Genomic DNA, 17,792 nt, shown 5'->3' with positions numbered 1-17,792 from the left:
TCCAGAATACTATTAGGTGTGCTAGGGTGATTATGAATTGCAGAAACTAATTTGGCTAATCAGAAATTTGCTATGCAGGCTCTAGGTTGGATCACTCTTTCCCGAAGAAAAAGCCGAAAACAAAGCTAAAGTAATTTTTAGAATTCTTCGTGGCTTGGCAATAGCCACGCAACCGATGGTTAAATTGCAATCTTAGAAATACAGCGAAAAAGGTTGCCCTTCATCTACCCAAAAGAGTTTTAAAAGAAGAAGAAGGAAAAAAAAAACAACAGCCCGAGTTACAGTGGAACTAATATATTGAATGATTTAACAGGGGAGATTCCAAGTTGTGATCATGAGAACCTCGCGTCTTTTAAAACTAAAATCAATTCCCACAATCGGTCTTAATTAGAACATACATTGTAAATAGGTAATATGTTCTATTAGTATTTTTTATTATTATAGGTAGTATACATTCTATTACTCTCTTTTAGAATACTTAACGTATAGAATATAAAGTTTACAATATTTGGGGTGTCAGTAAAACGAGGGGTCGGGGTCGTTTTTTTTATTCAAAGAATACTGTTTTAGGGTTAGGGTTCGGGTTAGGGTTAGGGTTAGGGTTAGTGTAAACCCTAACCCTAAAGCTAACCCTAAAACAGAATTCTTAAAAAAAAAAAAAGAAAAAAAGATAGACCCCGACCCCAGCCCTGGCCCCGGCCCCGGCCCCGGCCCCCAGCCCGCGTTTTACTGACAACCCAATATTTGTATCGTGTACTTTAGGTTGCATAATTCCATTTTCTGTATTTACCTTTTATTAGTTATCTATTTTTGTACGCCTCTAATGGAAACCAGCTTTTGTTGATCTAGGCTAGCGTGGTCACGCAAAGTTGATCTTACGCCTTTTCTTAGCTTAGCTTAAACCATTAATATGTATGTACAAATATATAACAAGGCACTTTCGTTATCTACAGCATCCTAAACAATCCTTTTTCCTGTGTTTTAATCTAACCCTATTCAGACCAGCACACTCCTCCCCCATGCGAAAAAGTTGAATATCTTTCAAAACCGTTTAAGCTGTGACCATCAAACTTAGCTAGTGCTCCTAAAAGATCATCAAAGAACATTGCAAAGTCGTCGCAACGTGAACGTCAACATTAACGTTACCATGGTAACGGAGTTTTGAAATCCACTTTTTTCAAAATTTGCATTTTAAATTTTTAAACAAGAAGGCGCTTACAGCGACCTCCAGTCTCGCTTGCTTGGAGATTAGATCGAGAAATGAGGATGCGATTAATTGTATACGAAACAGGATTTACTCGATAAAGGTTTTTTACTTTTTACTTGTTTCTGAATTGATTTAGTACGCGTGTTAGCGACGAGCGGAAATACGTAAATATGATTCCAGAGAAAATACATCATTGCCAGAGATCAAAAAAGTGATTTACGTGCCACGTAACTTCAGTCATCGCCGAAAATAAATCGCATGCTCATCACAAGACTCATTTGCTTACAATGAAAGTTTACAACACCCGACCATCGCAGTTTTGCTAATTAACATTTTTTTTCCACCACTGAGTTTGTTCACTTGTTCCAAAGTAACCGACGATTTCCAACGATAGAATTTGTGAACCGACACGTTTTGGAAAAGCTCTAAATCTAATCTTTCCTAAGATTTCTTCTCAAAACATGCGTGGCTTCGATCACGCAACGATTCCTAGTTCCAGTTGCCACGGACTCCGCAAGGAACGCCTGGCATAATGAGGCACTGACGCATGAACTAATTGTTAAGTGTAACCCAGGCTATTTACTGATTGATTTGAGAAAAAAAAAACATGAATATAAAATGACCAAATGGTAGATACTGGGTTCAATTCTTAACGGTGTTGATTTCTATCGGAATTTCACAGCTTGCGGATTTGTTTACTTTCAAAGCATCGTTTTACAGACTGATCAATTTTTCTATCACAACTACCTCGATTTTTAATTAGAATTGAACAATCTAAGTAATTCAAAGTGGCGGATCCATGATGGCTCACGCTTCAAGATCCTACTTTGATATCTGCTATTTTTAACCATTATTAACGTGTAAGCCAACTTCTTGATTTTGTAAGACACGTCATATGAGAATTTTTCGCTTCGACGGGAAAAAGTTTGGAGTTTGGATTCTAGTCATTCCAGTCCCTCTAAATCTTTCCCATCCCCCACCAAGATAGTAGGAAGCAAAAACGGCCGCTTTGAATAAAGTTAAACTAATACTGCACGTTTCCAGAGAGACTCAAAATATAGCGATAAGTCACCTGGTACACTTTCTTTAACCTCACTCATGATTTCGTACCTTTGCATCCCGCCACCAAGATGCTTTAAAAGACCTGGCATACCTACTTGTTTACAACATACTGAAAGCTTGCATTTCCAGTTTTCCATAACTTTAGTAAACTTGACTGCATAAGAAATAAGATTTTGGGAAAAGCAAGCTGAATATGAAATATGCCACCCAACCACAGCTGGTCTTGGGAATTATTTCTCGGAATGCGGTGCCTGGTTGGAGCTACATATACTTTGCGTTGCTACTGCGATTTACACTTCTTTCTTCTATGATCAAGTTGTGCAGGAACCTCAGCTCAGATGATATTTCAGTAAACTGGACTTTAATGTCTTCAAGGAATTTATACTCCTTTTCTTCAATGCTATCTTCAATACCAGATTGTTTTGGGTTGGCCGGTGAAGCAGTTTTAATGTTTTCACGGAATGTATATTCCTCTTCATCGTTGATATCTTCAATATCGGATTGTTCTGGGGTGGCCAGTGGGGGAATCAAGGCATTTTTCTCGGCGTCAACGTCATCTGGGCTGTTGAACATACCAGAATACTCTTTTCTTTGACAGAAGATCGGGGTTGTACCCTTTCGAGAAAGCTTCACTACATGGAGTAACCTGGCTGGAAAAGCAATGAATTTGCTTAAGACGGTTTTGTACACAAGCCGTCCAAGTTCTGCATCTGAATCTTTAGAACCACACTCCTTTTTCCTGACCTCTCTGTAAGGCAAGACCAAAATAGCGACAAAAACGTTGATCAAAATAAGGGACATGACAATAAAAAAGAAACACACGTAGAAGTAAGCCAGGGCTGGATTCATCTCATGCATTTCACTATTGCCGACTGATTTGCCAATCACCTGGTAAAAGAGCACCTGCAGACAATTGGTAAACGAAGAAAATGGGGCCAAATAAGGCCCAAATGTCAGGTACAAAAATTGTGTAAATGCAACACAAGCAACGAAAAAGAGGACAGAAAACGATAGAATTGATCGAGCAGAAGTCTCAAGTGTGCCGTACATTTGGCCAATGTGAGGATTAAAGCGAATGATCCTCAGAACCTTCAACGTTATTAAGAACATTGCCAGTGATAGGAGCAGTGTTTCCAAGTCCAGCAACTTTATAATAACATCAAAACTGAACGACTCGTATGGGTTTTTCTGTATCCTCTTTACACACTCAGTGGTATATTTTGCCTTGAGGAATGACACAGCAATTGCTGTTATGGAGATCAAAATAACAAGTAATTCAACCCAGTTCCAAAAATGACGAAAATACTTTCTCTGGCGAATCCACTTCACCATCTCGAAAATAAAAAATACCACAATTACGACAAGAAGAAAAAGTTGGCATGCCTCATAGAATGACTGCAAACGATGATTTGGCGACGGATACAGCGAAATTGCTCTCACGTTTGCCAAAGTGACAGCCTGGCCAGATGGCAACACTTCAAAGGCATTTCTGACGTCGCAGAAAAGCCACGTCGATGGATTAAAGAGCGTAAACTCTATAAAGACAGCAGCAGTACGTTCATCAACCCAATCGTACTTCCTAAGTTCTTGTACTACAATTGAAGCGGTTGTAAAGTTGTAGCCTAAATCAGCTACAAAGCCACCGCCATCATGCTTCCCTTCCACAGCGTAGTGAGAAAGAGTATTAATCTCTGAGGCACTTTGGTATATCCACGGTTTCTGATAGATATTATGATAGATAGATTCAAAATGGCTGTAGTTTTCCAAGCGGCTCCACTTTGGACCATGAAATGAAGTTGTGTCCTCGGTATCACTTGAATATGTTTGATGACAGCTTCTGTAAACGTCTTTAATAGCTGTCCTTAATACATCTGCAGAACACCCCTCATCTAAACAAAAGCATAAAGTTCATTGCATAGCATTCATCAGTATTGAGGGGCCTTTGTTTTCTCAATGAATATTTTTTTTGTAACGCGCATTAGGACATTCTTTTTCGTTTATCATCATTACTGACCATTTAATTAATGGGTTCCTGGGAAAACAACAAATCTGAAGTAACTCACAAAAATACAGTTGGTAATCTTGGGTATTTTTGAGATCAGAAGAGCGACTTTTATCCACATTTGTCTCCCAAGCAGGAAAGAGTTAAATATGTCGACTGAACCTGTCAATGCTATATTGGCCTTACTTTAATAACGATGGGGTTGGAGAAACAAGATAACGCAATGGTGAGAGCAGTTACCTCTTACCAATTAGGCCCAGGTTCAATTCCAGTAAATGATGATATAACACTGCTAATGCAGAATGAAGTTGTTGTTTATTCACTCCCTTGGTCGGATACGTTTTTTTTTTCATTTTTTTGGTTCTACCCCTCTCCTCGAAAAAAGAGAAAGATTTGTAAATTCCAATAATTCGGTACAATATTTAATACACATAGACCAAGAGGCTCTTATTGATAATCAGCATTGCGGGCGCTTTTTTTGGCAACCGAAAGCTAATTGTTTTTTATTCCTAATGCCGTAGCCGCAATCTCTGATTTTATCACTGAGAAAGATTAACCAATTCCTAGACTTTTTTAGAATTCAGCATGGTGGTTACGCGAGCATAAACTCGACTTTTAAACACTGCGTCAACGCAGCTCTGAAGTACCCTAAATCTACAGTCCTGGTCAAAACGGTTTGGCTGGATACTTTGTCTTTCATGTACAGGATTTGAAATCAAGTTTAATCCACTCTCCGTCTGGACAGTCTGTGTTAGGTGTAAGATCTAGAAGGTAAATAACATTTCACGATATCTTGTGCAAGTTATGGACCTCAACTTTTATCAGAGGCGTTGAGGAGAAATTCTGACCTTTCTAAGATAATGTTTATAAGTTTGAGTTGCAGGCTTGCTGCAAATTTCGTGTCCCAAAAGCTTTTGGCAGAACTGTAGATAGAAACCTAACTTACTTTTCTTTAGCCTCAATTGTCTCAGCCGTGGCATTCCTAACATGAAGGCTTTTTTGTTGCTTATGAATCCTTCTTTGTACTCAAATGGCTGCCCGTTGTACCATGTAGTGTTGTACAGGCTAGGAAGCAGGTCATTCTCAATCCATGTCCACAGAGAGTCCTTACTGTCCACCTGATAACGAAGCAGCGATTATTAAATTATTAAACATAGCAAGTAGTTAGGTTATGATTTTGTGCATAAGGTAGTGGGCGGTGGTATCAATGCCAGACCATTGCTTTGGTAAAATCGAGCATTACTTGCTATGGTAACTTACAACATGAAATTATGTTACAGTACTCTTCTCTTCTCTCACGATATTGCGCAACGAAAGGTAAATAAGGTATATGGTAGAGAAAAAGTTATTGTAGTGATGTGTTGCCGTTCTTTACCTTGTCTCTCTTACGATACTGCACCAGTATAGTTCAAGTGTAAAGGTTTGATGAAGTATGGTACAGCATATATGGATAGCATTGTGTACGACAATGAAGACCGCTGTCATCGAATACTTTGTAACGACAGTTACAAACAGTGAACAAACAATTAATGACAGAATATCCTGAACAACATTGTAACAGAGAAATTAACAATAGATAAAGTTTAACTAGGGTCTGGACGACTCCGTGTCCTAATTTCCTAAGTGAATGTGGCGGCTTTTTTGAAAATCTTTTGCTCCCCCTCCGCATGTACAACGTTTCATAAATGAGGCAGTGACGTCTCCCGTAATGAACAACTCTTACTGGAGATTCGATAACGTAAGGCTATGCACTGTTGTTGGAAAGTATTCCATAGAAGAATTTTCGCCTGTGTCAATTCCTATGATTTACGTTTGAAAATGACGAAAGGATTACAGCAAATCGTCAAATTAAACTTGGTTGGGGACTTTTCTGTTGAGTTACAGGAATTACACAAAAACAATTGTTGCTCTCTCCCCAACATTAGAATCCCGCCATAACGAATACTATAGCGAAACACAGGATAACAGTCGGCACTGTTTGTCCCAGTTCTACAGCTGGAAACTATCAAATCGAACGGAATTCTGAGTGACCCGATATAATATACCCTTGTTATAATGAACATTAGTATTTACCAAATCAGTAAATAGCAATTTTCGCGCGTATTGATTGGCTCCCGTAACTTGGAATATCCTTGGCTATTCACTGTTTTGCGACCGGAGTGAAGCTGGCGTCTCATTTCCAGACGTTTTTGGAAGACGGTTTTTGAGCAATAAATGAAGCAGTCGCACAAAGAAATACCAGAAAAGCGACGGACTTTGGCTTGTTGGTGTTAACTGGTAGGTGGAAAATTATTTCCATGCTGAATTTGCAACGAAATCGTAGACATCTACTTGACAAAATCCCCGAAATGTTTGTAAATTGTAAACAACGTTCCAAATAATTGGCGTTTTTAATTTACAAAAAGTTTCTGTTTTTGTTTTTATCCAACTGATCTGATAAATACTAAAACAACTATCCCCCTCAGGGTCGGAGAACAGCGCTAGATAAATACCCCGACGCTTCACGTCTCTGTATATACCACCACCACTATTCACCTCTCCTTCGGGGGATAGTTGTATAATATTTCCTTCTCCTTTAAATTAACACCTCGTTATATCGGGATTCCAATGTATAAAGAAAGCTTTTCCCAACGCCCTGGGAACCCTTTAATCACCTCATTAAAGTCACCAAGTATGCTGATCGTGGAATTGGCGAGTTGGAATCGGGATGGGTCCTGAGCTCCATAACACACAAACATGAGGAAGATAGTTAAAACCACAAATGATAGAAATTCTTCCAAAGCTTGAGCCACGTCCCACTTTTTACTGCAGAATTCTTTTTCAGCTTCGTTTTCTTCGGCGGGCATGGCCTTGACGTTATTTACCTTTGGGCTTTGAAAAAAAGATGGCCCTACGACTGTTTCATGCTCTGGTGGCTTTTTGATTAAAAGTGATAGCACTATCGCGAAGGCTACCAATTTGACAGGCTGATTGATAAGGATATCCTGAAAAGTGGACACCAGTATAGATGTCAACCACGGGTTGGACTTATCTGCCCCCCACGTGAGGCTATATAACACGGTGACGGTGGCTCCAGTCAGAGCAATGGCAAAACAAAACAACCAAGCGATGTAAAGAAAAAACGGTGGCAGGAATCCCCGAGTCTTTGTTTTCTTACTTCTCTCTACTGTATCATAGAATTCACCACTTGATCTTATGTTCTTGAACATTAACGTCACGAGTAAGTTAGGTGGGATAGCTATCAGACTGCTTTGAATTCCGATTTTGATTTGTTTCCAGCTCATGACCAGGGGACCAAATTTGAAGGTGTCAGTCTGAGTATCACCGAATTCATAGAAGGCAGCGTTGGTAGCCATGGCTGTGAAAAGAAAGGAAAGACAGCATGATAATCTCTGGCATCGTGTAAACGGATTTTGTGGAGGTCGTGTGAACAATGAAATCCAGATATGTCCCTCGCTTAAGTTTCTCGCCGTTCTTCCGTAACAAAGAGGTTTAAATAAGGAACGTGCGTCCTTTTTCGTGGGTTCAAGATGGACCTCAACAGAACCACCTCTTTTGTCGAGCGAAAGCCACCGATTGGCAAAAAAGAACCAAATTTCGTCTGTTTGCTGGTTTGTTATGACAATTTCTTGAAGAAACCAGGCCGGATTGGATCCCTTGTTGTCATGCCATATAATGATATCTGTAAGGTTTCTTAATGAAGTTGGCAAAGCAAGGATGAAATTATTGACGCTTCCACGCGAAAACAATTTTCTCCTGGACAAAGGATCTGTCAACAAAATCTCTCCACTGCTTCCCTCTTCACCATTTATTATAAGTGCAACATTTGCAGATGTCCCACTGTTTATCCACATTCCCGTTTCGATGCTTAGGTGGTAAACGTTCTTGTCAGAAGAATCAGCGGTTGAATGTAACTGAAATGGGTTATCCACTCTCTCTCTTTTTCCTTTGGTATTGTGGCCATCCATATTTAAGGATGTAGCTATGAACACATTTGCAACGACCTAAAATAAAGATTATAAAGAGTTAAGCTGATATATAAGAATAGCTGTTAAGCTGATATAAGAACAACTATTATAAGATCAAACATTTAAAGACGCACACTCTCGAAGATACGCTGCTTTTTTCTCTCTCAACAAAATAATGGCCAGCATTCTTTGTAGGATACATTGGTTATGTCGCGAATTGGAAAGTTGATACGGATTAACCTCTCTTATCTAATAACGGGCACCTTAAACTTTTTTCATTGGTGTTCTTTAGGAATTTGAATTGTAACGTCATAAGTTTTCGTCCACTGATCCAGCTCTAGCCTTTCCTTAGTATTAACTCTCTCATCTTTTCGTGTTCTCCCTTTGTTTTATTAGATTGGTCAGTTCTAATGACAAGAACCACGTGAAGCCAATAACGTTAGGGTCTGAGATTCCCTGACAGGCCCAGCCCCCCCCCCCCCCCCCCCACCCCACGCCAAAGACAAATGACACACACAATTTGTGTTTTGGTACAGAGATAGGTCATTGTTCAGAAAAACTGACAGCCGTCAAAACGATGAGAGTAATAAAACTCGCTAACATCCTCGTGCATAACAACCCAGGGTGGGTGGGTGGCAAAGCAATCTAGTAGCATGCGCCACAATCAAACGAATAACAAAAGTGAAATTTGATGAGCGTTAAAGCCTGACGGCCTAACGTCAACGTCCAAAGATTGGGACGCAATCACCTGAACTGAGACAAGGTTTTGATTCTCCGCCAGTACGATCTTAGACGGTTTTTGAAAACTCCTGTTAAAAGTGCTAACGGGTTTTGAGCTCATGACCTTCCCTCGACAGACTCTCCCCTATTTAACCGAGCTAACTGTGTAGCGGTTTCAGTCCTGTAATCTCTATACTATTAAAGCAGCTTTTGATAAACTGGTTCTTCGTAATACTTGAAACTTTACTGACCTTCCGTTTGTCGTTATTGTCGGCTCGACGGGCAAGTACAAGACCGTTAAAGTAAATGCCAAATATAATGCACACGGTTACAAGAACGACAAAGTTGTCGGGTTCTGGATCTATGAATCGTTTCCGAACTGCTTGAAAGTCGATAGGGTTAGGAGCTACAAACAAATTTCCTCCAAATGCTGACAGGTGATTGCACAAACATTGCAGAGTACCACTGCCTTCATCCGATCCAACCTTTTAAACAGGAAACAATAGAAATTATAAGAATCACTGAGCTTTTAGTATGGCGCAAACGCCCAAAACAAATAGAATGCACGGGAAAGATCCTTTAAGTATAGGGACTTTTCTAAAGTAGAGGGTCAAGTCGACAAACGAAGGGCGAAACCAAATTAGCCCAAACAACTGATTGGTCTCCACCTGGTGATATACCGTTAAAACGTTAGTGCGCGAAACTGGAAAGTGGGGAATTCGCTATATTTTATATGAAATACATAGTTTGAAATCAAACTGTCTCAGTGTAACACGAATAATTTTGCTTGTTAACTTTTTGAAGATAGTAAATGACGTCTTATTTGTGTTTTTTTGAACTTGGATTTCAGACCCAGTAAAATTCGCTCTCATTTAATTGCGAGGAACATGGCATCATTTCTGCATGTATGATGATGGTAATGACAACCACTTTGAAAATGATAATGATTATAGTAATGGCAATGACAATGACAATGGCGATTACATTGTTGATGATGATGATGACGATGACGATGGCAATAGTTAACAATGCCATTGTTAATGATAATGACAACGATAATGCCAATGATGGTGATTATGATTACGAAAACGATGACAATTGTGACAATGTCAATGATAATGACAATGGTGATAGTGATCATGGACATCAAGCTAATGATACTGATGAGAAAAATCTACAGTCGACTCCCGATAACTCGAACCTTCAAGGGAAATCGAAAAACGTTCGAGTTATCAGGAGTTCGAGTTATCGGGAGCGCGAAGAAAATAGCCGGAAATAAGGAAAAAACGGTTTTTACTGAACGGTGAACATTTTAATCACATTCAATTGTAGAAATGTTAAGTGAAAGTTGAAAGATAATTCTAGATCATAAATCAGAACGTAACGTAACAAAACATTGCGTAAATAAAGCATGCGTTTTACTGTTTTGAGAAGTAAAGCTGTTTCAAGTTAGATTTGTAACAAACAACATAAGCCTCCACTAGTAACTACATGCCTACAACACGTCAATGGGAAATTCAAAATTCAATGTTTCGGACGCCAGTACACTGTTTTTTCCCGACTTTTTAAGGGCTCAAAACATGGTTCGAGTCATCGAGGGTAAAATCATATAGAAATGATCTGAGGGGAAACAAAAAATTACTTCGAGTTAGCGGGAGATTCTAGTTATCGAGGGTTCGAGTTACCGAGGGTAAAATTACGGTAAATGTATAACGGAAATCCGGGGGAAATCGATTTTGGTTCGAGTTAGCGCGAGGTTCGAGTTAGCGAGGGTTCGAGGTATCGGGAGTCAACTGTAATAGACCTACCTTGCATCCTTGACTTGTCCAATCCTGTTTATTCTCAGCCCAGTAGAGGCAGGTCCCAATTTTAACTGACATTGAGTAATTAACGTCGGTCTTACTGTCGTACTTTGGCGCAACCCTTATTGTCGAGATAGGAGTAGTGGGAGGCTCCTTCAAAGTAATCCACCAACGCTTCCGTCGGACGTGGCTTTTTACGAAAGATTTCAACACAGGCTTCGTCCTGTCATACACCAGACGGATGCCTATGAAATGATCTCCTGTCAAGTTGCTCGAAAATGAAAACATATATGGGTTGATTGCACAGTTGATGAAACCAGTGTCGGGATAAATAAATCTACACGAAGTGTTATCAGAGTCATCTGGAATTCGTCTTGTAAAGGTGTAGTTCTCCGCATTTGGTTTTACACCAGCACTTACAAAAACGTCCAAAAGAGCATCTTTGTCTGGTATTATTTTTACGAAAACGGTTTCGAGGGCACTTCTAAGCTTAACTTTGTGATATCGAATAACACTTGAGTTAACAAAATAATGATCTTGTGTACTTTCCGTTTCCTTTGATTCCTTTATTGGAATGAACAGTTTTATAGGCTCACTAAGATTCGAGATCTGAAGGTGTGATCCATTCGTCATCTTTAAATCCAGGTTCAAAACCGACGATCTGATTAATCTCGAGGTATCCGACCATAAGTATGGGTTGTGCTTAAAAGTTACAATCTAGATAAAAAATAAAAAGAAAAGAAAAGAGAAAAAAAGAAAAAAATATTGTATAATTCATCAGTCAAAAGAGACGACTTTCTCTTACCGGTCTGTAAGAATTTTGGAGGCTGCGCACGCAATCACTCGAAGAGGGCGCGAGTGGGGCTCCTAATCTATCCATCCGAAAAATTCTGGTAATCATGTGACCGTAGTTCCACCCGACTGCTCGTCCGTCCGCACCACAGGGCAAGCAAAGTTAAATGTCAAACTCTCTGTCTAGTGTCTGAGCCTGCAACCTGATACTTTCCATCCATGTTGTGATCAATTCACAGTTGTCAGTGGCAAAACAAGGTATGCACTGATCAGTTTCACATGACCGTATGCGGGCTCAGGTGTCGACCCATCGAGGTTACGTGTTTGTTGAAGTTCCCGCTAGCAAGTTACTGGTTTCCGATTATCTCGGGCTTAGGTTTCAGTGGATGCCTATTTAACGTGAGCTAGGCCTTTAGCCTTGGCAAAATTTATATATTATTTGAATGTATTTAATACAATTGCTTTAGAAAAAAGGTTTTGATGCCCATATGTGCAGCAAGTTATTTGTCGGTAACCTAAACTGTTGGGTCAGTAAAGGTAGCTTGCCAGTAGGCTTTCCAATGGGAATAGCAGAAAACTAACAGTCCTGCACGGATGGCGGAAGAAGCTTGGCAGGGGTATAGAATGTTACCTCGAGAAACGTGGTCTCGGACAATTTTGGGCCGATCTCGAGATCTCGGAAGCGTTTTTGGTGGGTCTCGACTTCTCGTTTTCGGGTGATTTCGACGTCTCTTTTTTTGCCGAAGGGTCTCGGAGTCTCGGATTTATGGGCAGATGATGATAACTCACCTGGGTATCGACAGTTCCTGGTTTCTGAATCTTTTCGTCGCTGCCAAATATGACTTCGGCAGATGGAAAAGCCACATTTCCCTCCTCCTCGTGTCCACTGAAAGTTTTTTTTCCAAGATTTTTTGGCCTTTGTCGCCAAAGTCTCATTTTGATGAAATCGCTGTCATAGACACTCTGTCTCTGGCCAGATGTTTTTATGGAGAGAAGTGCCGTTGCAAGTGTATCCACCAAGGAAAGGATTCTCTCAGTTACATTTTTAGCCTGTCATGCAATAATGATTAATGTCAGGTTTCACTTAGTCTTTGAGGGAACTACCACATCATTTTAACTTGCACGGGCTAGTCCATGATATAAAATAAGAATTTTATTAGCTGAATGAATGCAAAAACTGCGAGTTTGTTTATGATCTGTACTTCGAGTGGTGGAGTTATTTGAGGGTTTTGTAATAGGGTTCCCGAATCTCGCTCCCATTTTGCTTTAAAGGTCCAACCTAAGTTTACCTGATTGTCGGGCACGTTGGCAGAGGCGTGAAGAATATTGGACAATCCTTTTATAGCGTTCTTGCCAATGTTCTGTTCAACCACATCTCTGTTATTCACAGCATTTTTGAGGAGAAAGATGATTGTCTTGTTTAGCACACTAGCAGTGTTCTCCTACGAAAAAGGAAATTCACTCAATCAAAGTTTGGTCATCATCAAGTTTTGAAGGAGGAAGGTACCTGGATTAAACTGCTATTGCCAAATCTGTATTAATAAACAATTATACTGGGCATTAGGTTATTCTTTCGACTAATAAAATGCGAAAAACTGTGCCTGAAGAGATGTTTTTGTCCCGTAACATGTCAAATAGTGTCTCTCGACAATAGAATTTAATGACAGATAACAAAAGTTGGCACCCAAAATATAAGGTTTTCGCTGCCGGAATGAACAAGCGCACCTCGTCCTGAACACAGCCGGCCATTTTTATTCCACAGACGTCAATGTTAACGTCGGAGAAGTTAGCCGGTTGCTTTAAAAACGGTATGCCCTCGTTGATAAAAGAAAAAACAAACAAATAAACAATAAAACATAACATAACAAAAGAAACATAATGTCCGCTTTGTTATTTTGCATTTTGTCTCGATTTCATTTCTTTTTAACATACCGGACATTGTGGAATGAAGCGTTAAAACACTTCGGGACCAGTTATCTCTAGACGTGTTGGTCATAGGTGGGTCCCAGTTAATTTTGTTTTACATCCATCAATTCCCGCATTTAACATCCTAGGGAGTTAAAACGACGTACTAAACAGAATACCGTACATTGTTGCCCCCACAGGGATTTCGGCCAGAAGGCGAAATCCCGAGGAGGTATCCTAGAAGCTCCGGCGTACATATAGGGAAGTACTTACAGTTAAAATATGCGGTTAGTATGCCAGGAAAAAAAATCGATTTGCTCAAACAGGATTTGCTCGAAGTCGTTGGTCCTCTTCAGCATAAAATGGGCCATTATTAATTAAATACTTGCCATGGTTTCAAGAGGAATTCCGTCCCTATCTTGCGTTGCCAAAACAGCAATAGTTGTAAGCTGAGTGGCCTCGCTGATCTTTGTGATATTAACCGCAGCCATGGAACTCAAAATGGTGTCCTTCTTCTAAAATAATAAGTAAAGAGTAATTGTAATTGCCCGATTTTCCGCAGTGGACGCTTAGTTTTTTGTTTGATTGTTTGTTTTTCTTTAGGGGGAACAGAGGCGGAGTAAGAGAAGCGTTCATTCCGTTCTAAAAAAATTGGGACTCTTTATGATATTTTCTTGGTTTCATATGTTTCAAATGAGCAAACGTTGTAAGATTTAACATGGGACCTAGAACGTGTTCAGTAGAAATCCAAATTTGGGTTCCCGTGTTAACTCAGATCAGCGAATCCCGCCTCATTTGGGAGAAAACAACTTATAAGCCCCGCGCTCCGAATAAGCTCAGGGGCCCTGATATAATCAAAATAAAAAGACGTTAATTTTGCTAATTTAATTCGGAAAATAATAATACCCTAGTTGATAAAACTCTTTGTCGCGTTTAACTTTCAAATAAACGCTGCCCTCGAATAAGCACCGCATTCGAGGCAAGGAAATTTTCATAAGCGCCAGGGCTCTTTTTCCACGTACTAAGTATGGTATGTAGAGAATGCACTCAACTTTCGTGGTTCTGTGTATGAAAGTGAAGTGAAGTGAACATGACGTGACACGTTGAGTTCAGATACGGATTCCTTAAACACCTACCTGATTGTCACTGGAACCAAGAAGATAAGAAATGGCTGTAGTGGTAGCTCCGCGTACGTCTCCTTTCTCCAACAAGTCATCAATCGCATCTGTCACATTTGATGTCTTTCTAGATGGCCTAACCTTTATGAACATACCATAAGATTCCGAAAATAAGCCCCCGGGCTTATATTTTTCAAAGGCCCTTTTTGAGGGGCTTATTTTTGGAGGGGCTTATCAATGGAGGTGAATTTGCGTTTCAAAATCGATTGGGTTAGCCTTATAGTTGGAAGGAAATTTACGGTTTTTGCTTTGTTTTACTTTGTATTTGAGGGCAATTTCCAAGTACAAGCCCTCCAGGGTGCTTATATTTGGAGGTGCGATTTAACGGAGGGTTTTTTGCGTTACGAGCTTGGGGGGCTTATATTTGGAGGGGCTTATACATGGAGGGGCTTATTTTCGGAATTTTACGGTAGCAGTGAAGCAAATATAGATTCCTGAGAAGTCTGGGCTTCGCGATCTAAGTGTACAGTTGTTTTGGCTTCAATTCATGCAAAAGCAAAATGAAAGAAAGATGCTGCAGACAATAGACATTGTAAACTGTATTTGCTTCAGCACAGAAGGCTCAAAACGATAAACCCAGTGTTGTTCTACCATAGGGTTGCTGCTGTAAAACAACAGCAATAACAGTAAACAACAACAACAACAACAAAAAAAACACTACTGCTATCAAAAACTACGTAACAACTATAACTACGCGACATTTAAGCTTTTATACTACTACATGAGAAATTTCTGCAATTTGATTGGCTTAGAGCAGTGGTATTTCAGCTTAATTTGAAATACCTACATGTGAAAATTACAAACCTTTCGAGGGTAGTAGTATAAACAAATAATAGCATGATTTATGCGTGATATTTGGCATAAATACCACTCGTGATATTTCGAAATTGCCTCAAATTTCACTCGCCTAATGGCTCTTGAATTTACGTATAACAATTTCGAAATATCACTCGTAGTATTTATGCCAAATATCACTACTAATCATGCTATTTCCTATATAGGTCGGAGATCCATTTTTTTTTAAATCAATTTTTGAAAATTAGTCTCATCTTTCTCGAGACTTGCAAAGATCATGTCCAATTCTGTCGACATGATACGAGTGGAAAATACGTTAACAACTCGTACGACTAGACAAGTTGAGTCTACTCGACAGACTTGCATCTGGTTAGTTCACTCAAGGGTCCGAGTGACCCTTACACATTCACTAATGCGATACATTTGTCCACTCGACACCTGTCGAGTAGACACAACTTGTCTGGCTCACGCACTAGCTGTTTAATGTATTTTTCACCCGTATATGACTGTTAAAATTCAATTCACTGTTTTATTTTTTAAAAATAATTGATTTAGAAAACAGAACAGTTCAATTTGGAAAAAATTGGCCCAAGGTCACTCTTTTTGTTTTTTCGCAGTGGCACTCGCCTTTGTACGGTTATTGAAAACTAAAGAGGCGCACGCATTATGAACGCATTAGGTAGGAAGTGGGAGCTGAACCTTGGAATTGTTTTATTTTTCAAATGTATTTTAAAGTCTTTAAAGGGGCTATGTCACGGCAGTCCAGTTCATTTTGTTTAATTTTGCCAATTACTCGCCCTCAATCGCTATGGAACTTAAAGTAAGCAAAGAAATCACATGTAAATGACAAAATCAGAGATCCGTGACAAACAAATATGTCTCCTGAGCATTATTTTTGAAGTTGCGGGCAGCAGGGATCAACTTTAAAAAACTGTTAGGCTGAACAGTTTTCAAAGACCCTAACTTCAATCCGTTTCAATCTTCTTCAGTTTTGCCCATCCGTGGCATCTGTTGTTTCTGTTATGTTATTTTAACCTTCCTTTAAAGTTTTAAGCGGTTAGTTTTAGGTTTCTCTTAATTTAACGGGCATTTTGTAATTTCCTAATTTTGCTGAATTTCGCCGTGAGACAGCTCCTTTAAGGGCAGCACCAATTGACCCACCAATGGAAAGGTCCTACCCAGAGGTCAACCGTCTAACTTCTAGACCATGGTACACTGGCAGTTACTGCGAGTTACTAAAAAACCTCACTCTTTACAGTAATATCTCTTGCTTTTGTCACTTGGTATGGAATTCTAACGTTGACCATTCCCTGTGAGATCTGGCCTCGGTTGCGATGTTCTTTAACAAAAACTGATTAGACTCTGAAAAGTACCAAGAAAAACCGTCTGGTACCATTGCAACAAGACTTCTTTAATACATGAATCTGACAAAAAAGCCCCCAAAAACGTTCAAAACAAAAACAAATACGTCTAATCCAGCTCATATTATCCATAAATGTACCTTCACAATTAACTTGTCTGAATGACTCGCGCCGTTTGTGTCTTCAATGAAAATGAGTATCTTGAGATTGTAGTCTTCAGATTGATTCCCTGTACTGGGAAGGCTTGTTGATATACGATGGTTTGGGGTTTTACTTTCCAAAATAACCAACCCAGTTAAAGCTGTAATGTACCTAGAAATACATTAAAGAAATTTACAGCTTAGGAGTGAGAAAATTCATACGAAAGTGAAATTTATAGAGCATTACTTCTTACAACAAAATTTTTATTTAATTGTCCAGCCAATAGAAAACATATGGTGCATTCGTTTGATCATAGTCCGGAATGAGAATTAGCAAATGTTTTGTTACAAATCTTGGCTTTCGTTACTTTTAGGGGACCGTCGCTTTATACAGGAAAAAACTTACTTAATGCATGAACAAAGTGACGTCAGCGTCAAATATGCAGAATAACTAAAACAAGAAAAAACACGAATCTATTTTAATTATTTTTTGTAAACATTTTCGCTTAAATCTAAGGTAAATTGCCTAAAATCCGAAAAAATAAATAAATAACATAAAAAAACACACAACAACAACAACAACAACTACAAAGAATTGTCCCGATTAAGAAATGACCAGTATTTGCACTTCATTTGTCCTTTATTGTAGAATATATGACATTATTTTCGTCGTTGTAACTCGTCACTTTGCTCAGGCACTTACTCGTTTTCCTCTCAAAAGCAACTGTCTCCGGAAAGCCCAAATCTCAGCGAAATATTTTACTTCAAAGAGATTTCTCGATATAACATTGCAATGAATGCAAAAAGGTGATTTCCAAAGTTTGTTTCATTTATTCATATTCCAGAATACCTTCAATCGA

At 39.3% G+C, this 17,792-nt stretch overlaps 1 protein-coding gene across 1 annotated transcript; it reads right to left on the bottom strand.

The window, feature by feature from the left end:
• Positions 1-2,530: 2,530 nt before the first annotated feature.
• Positions 2,531-13,302, bottom strand: LOC140932166 (polycystin-1-like protein 2). The gene is made up of 9 exons (XM_073381810.1): positions 13,279-13,302; positions 12,843-12,995; positions 12,343-12,603; positions 10,768-11,478; positions 9,211-9,444; positions 6,926-8,275; positions 5,120-5,389; positions 4,960-5,035; positions 2,531-4,158 (listed from the first exon to the last, which is right to left on the bottom strand). Exons 1-9 carry the CDS (start codon positions 13,300-13,302, stop codon positions 2,531-2,533), a joined length of 4,707 nt encoding a protein of 1,568 aa, XP_073237911.1.
• Positions 13,303-17,792: the final 4,490 nt, after the last annotated feature.

Source organism: Porites lutea, chromosome 3 (genome assembly GCF_958299795.1).
Source record: "Porites lutea chromosome 3, jaPorLute2.1, whole genome shotgun sequence".
Taxonomy (NCBI): domain Eukaryota; kingdom Metazoa; phylum Cnidaria; class Anthozoa; order Scleractinia; family Poritidae; genus Porites; species Porites lutea.
This window is presented reverse-complemented; position numbering and strand designations above follow the sequence as displayed.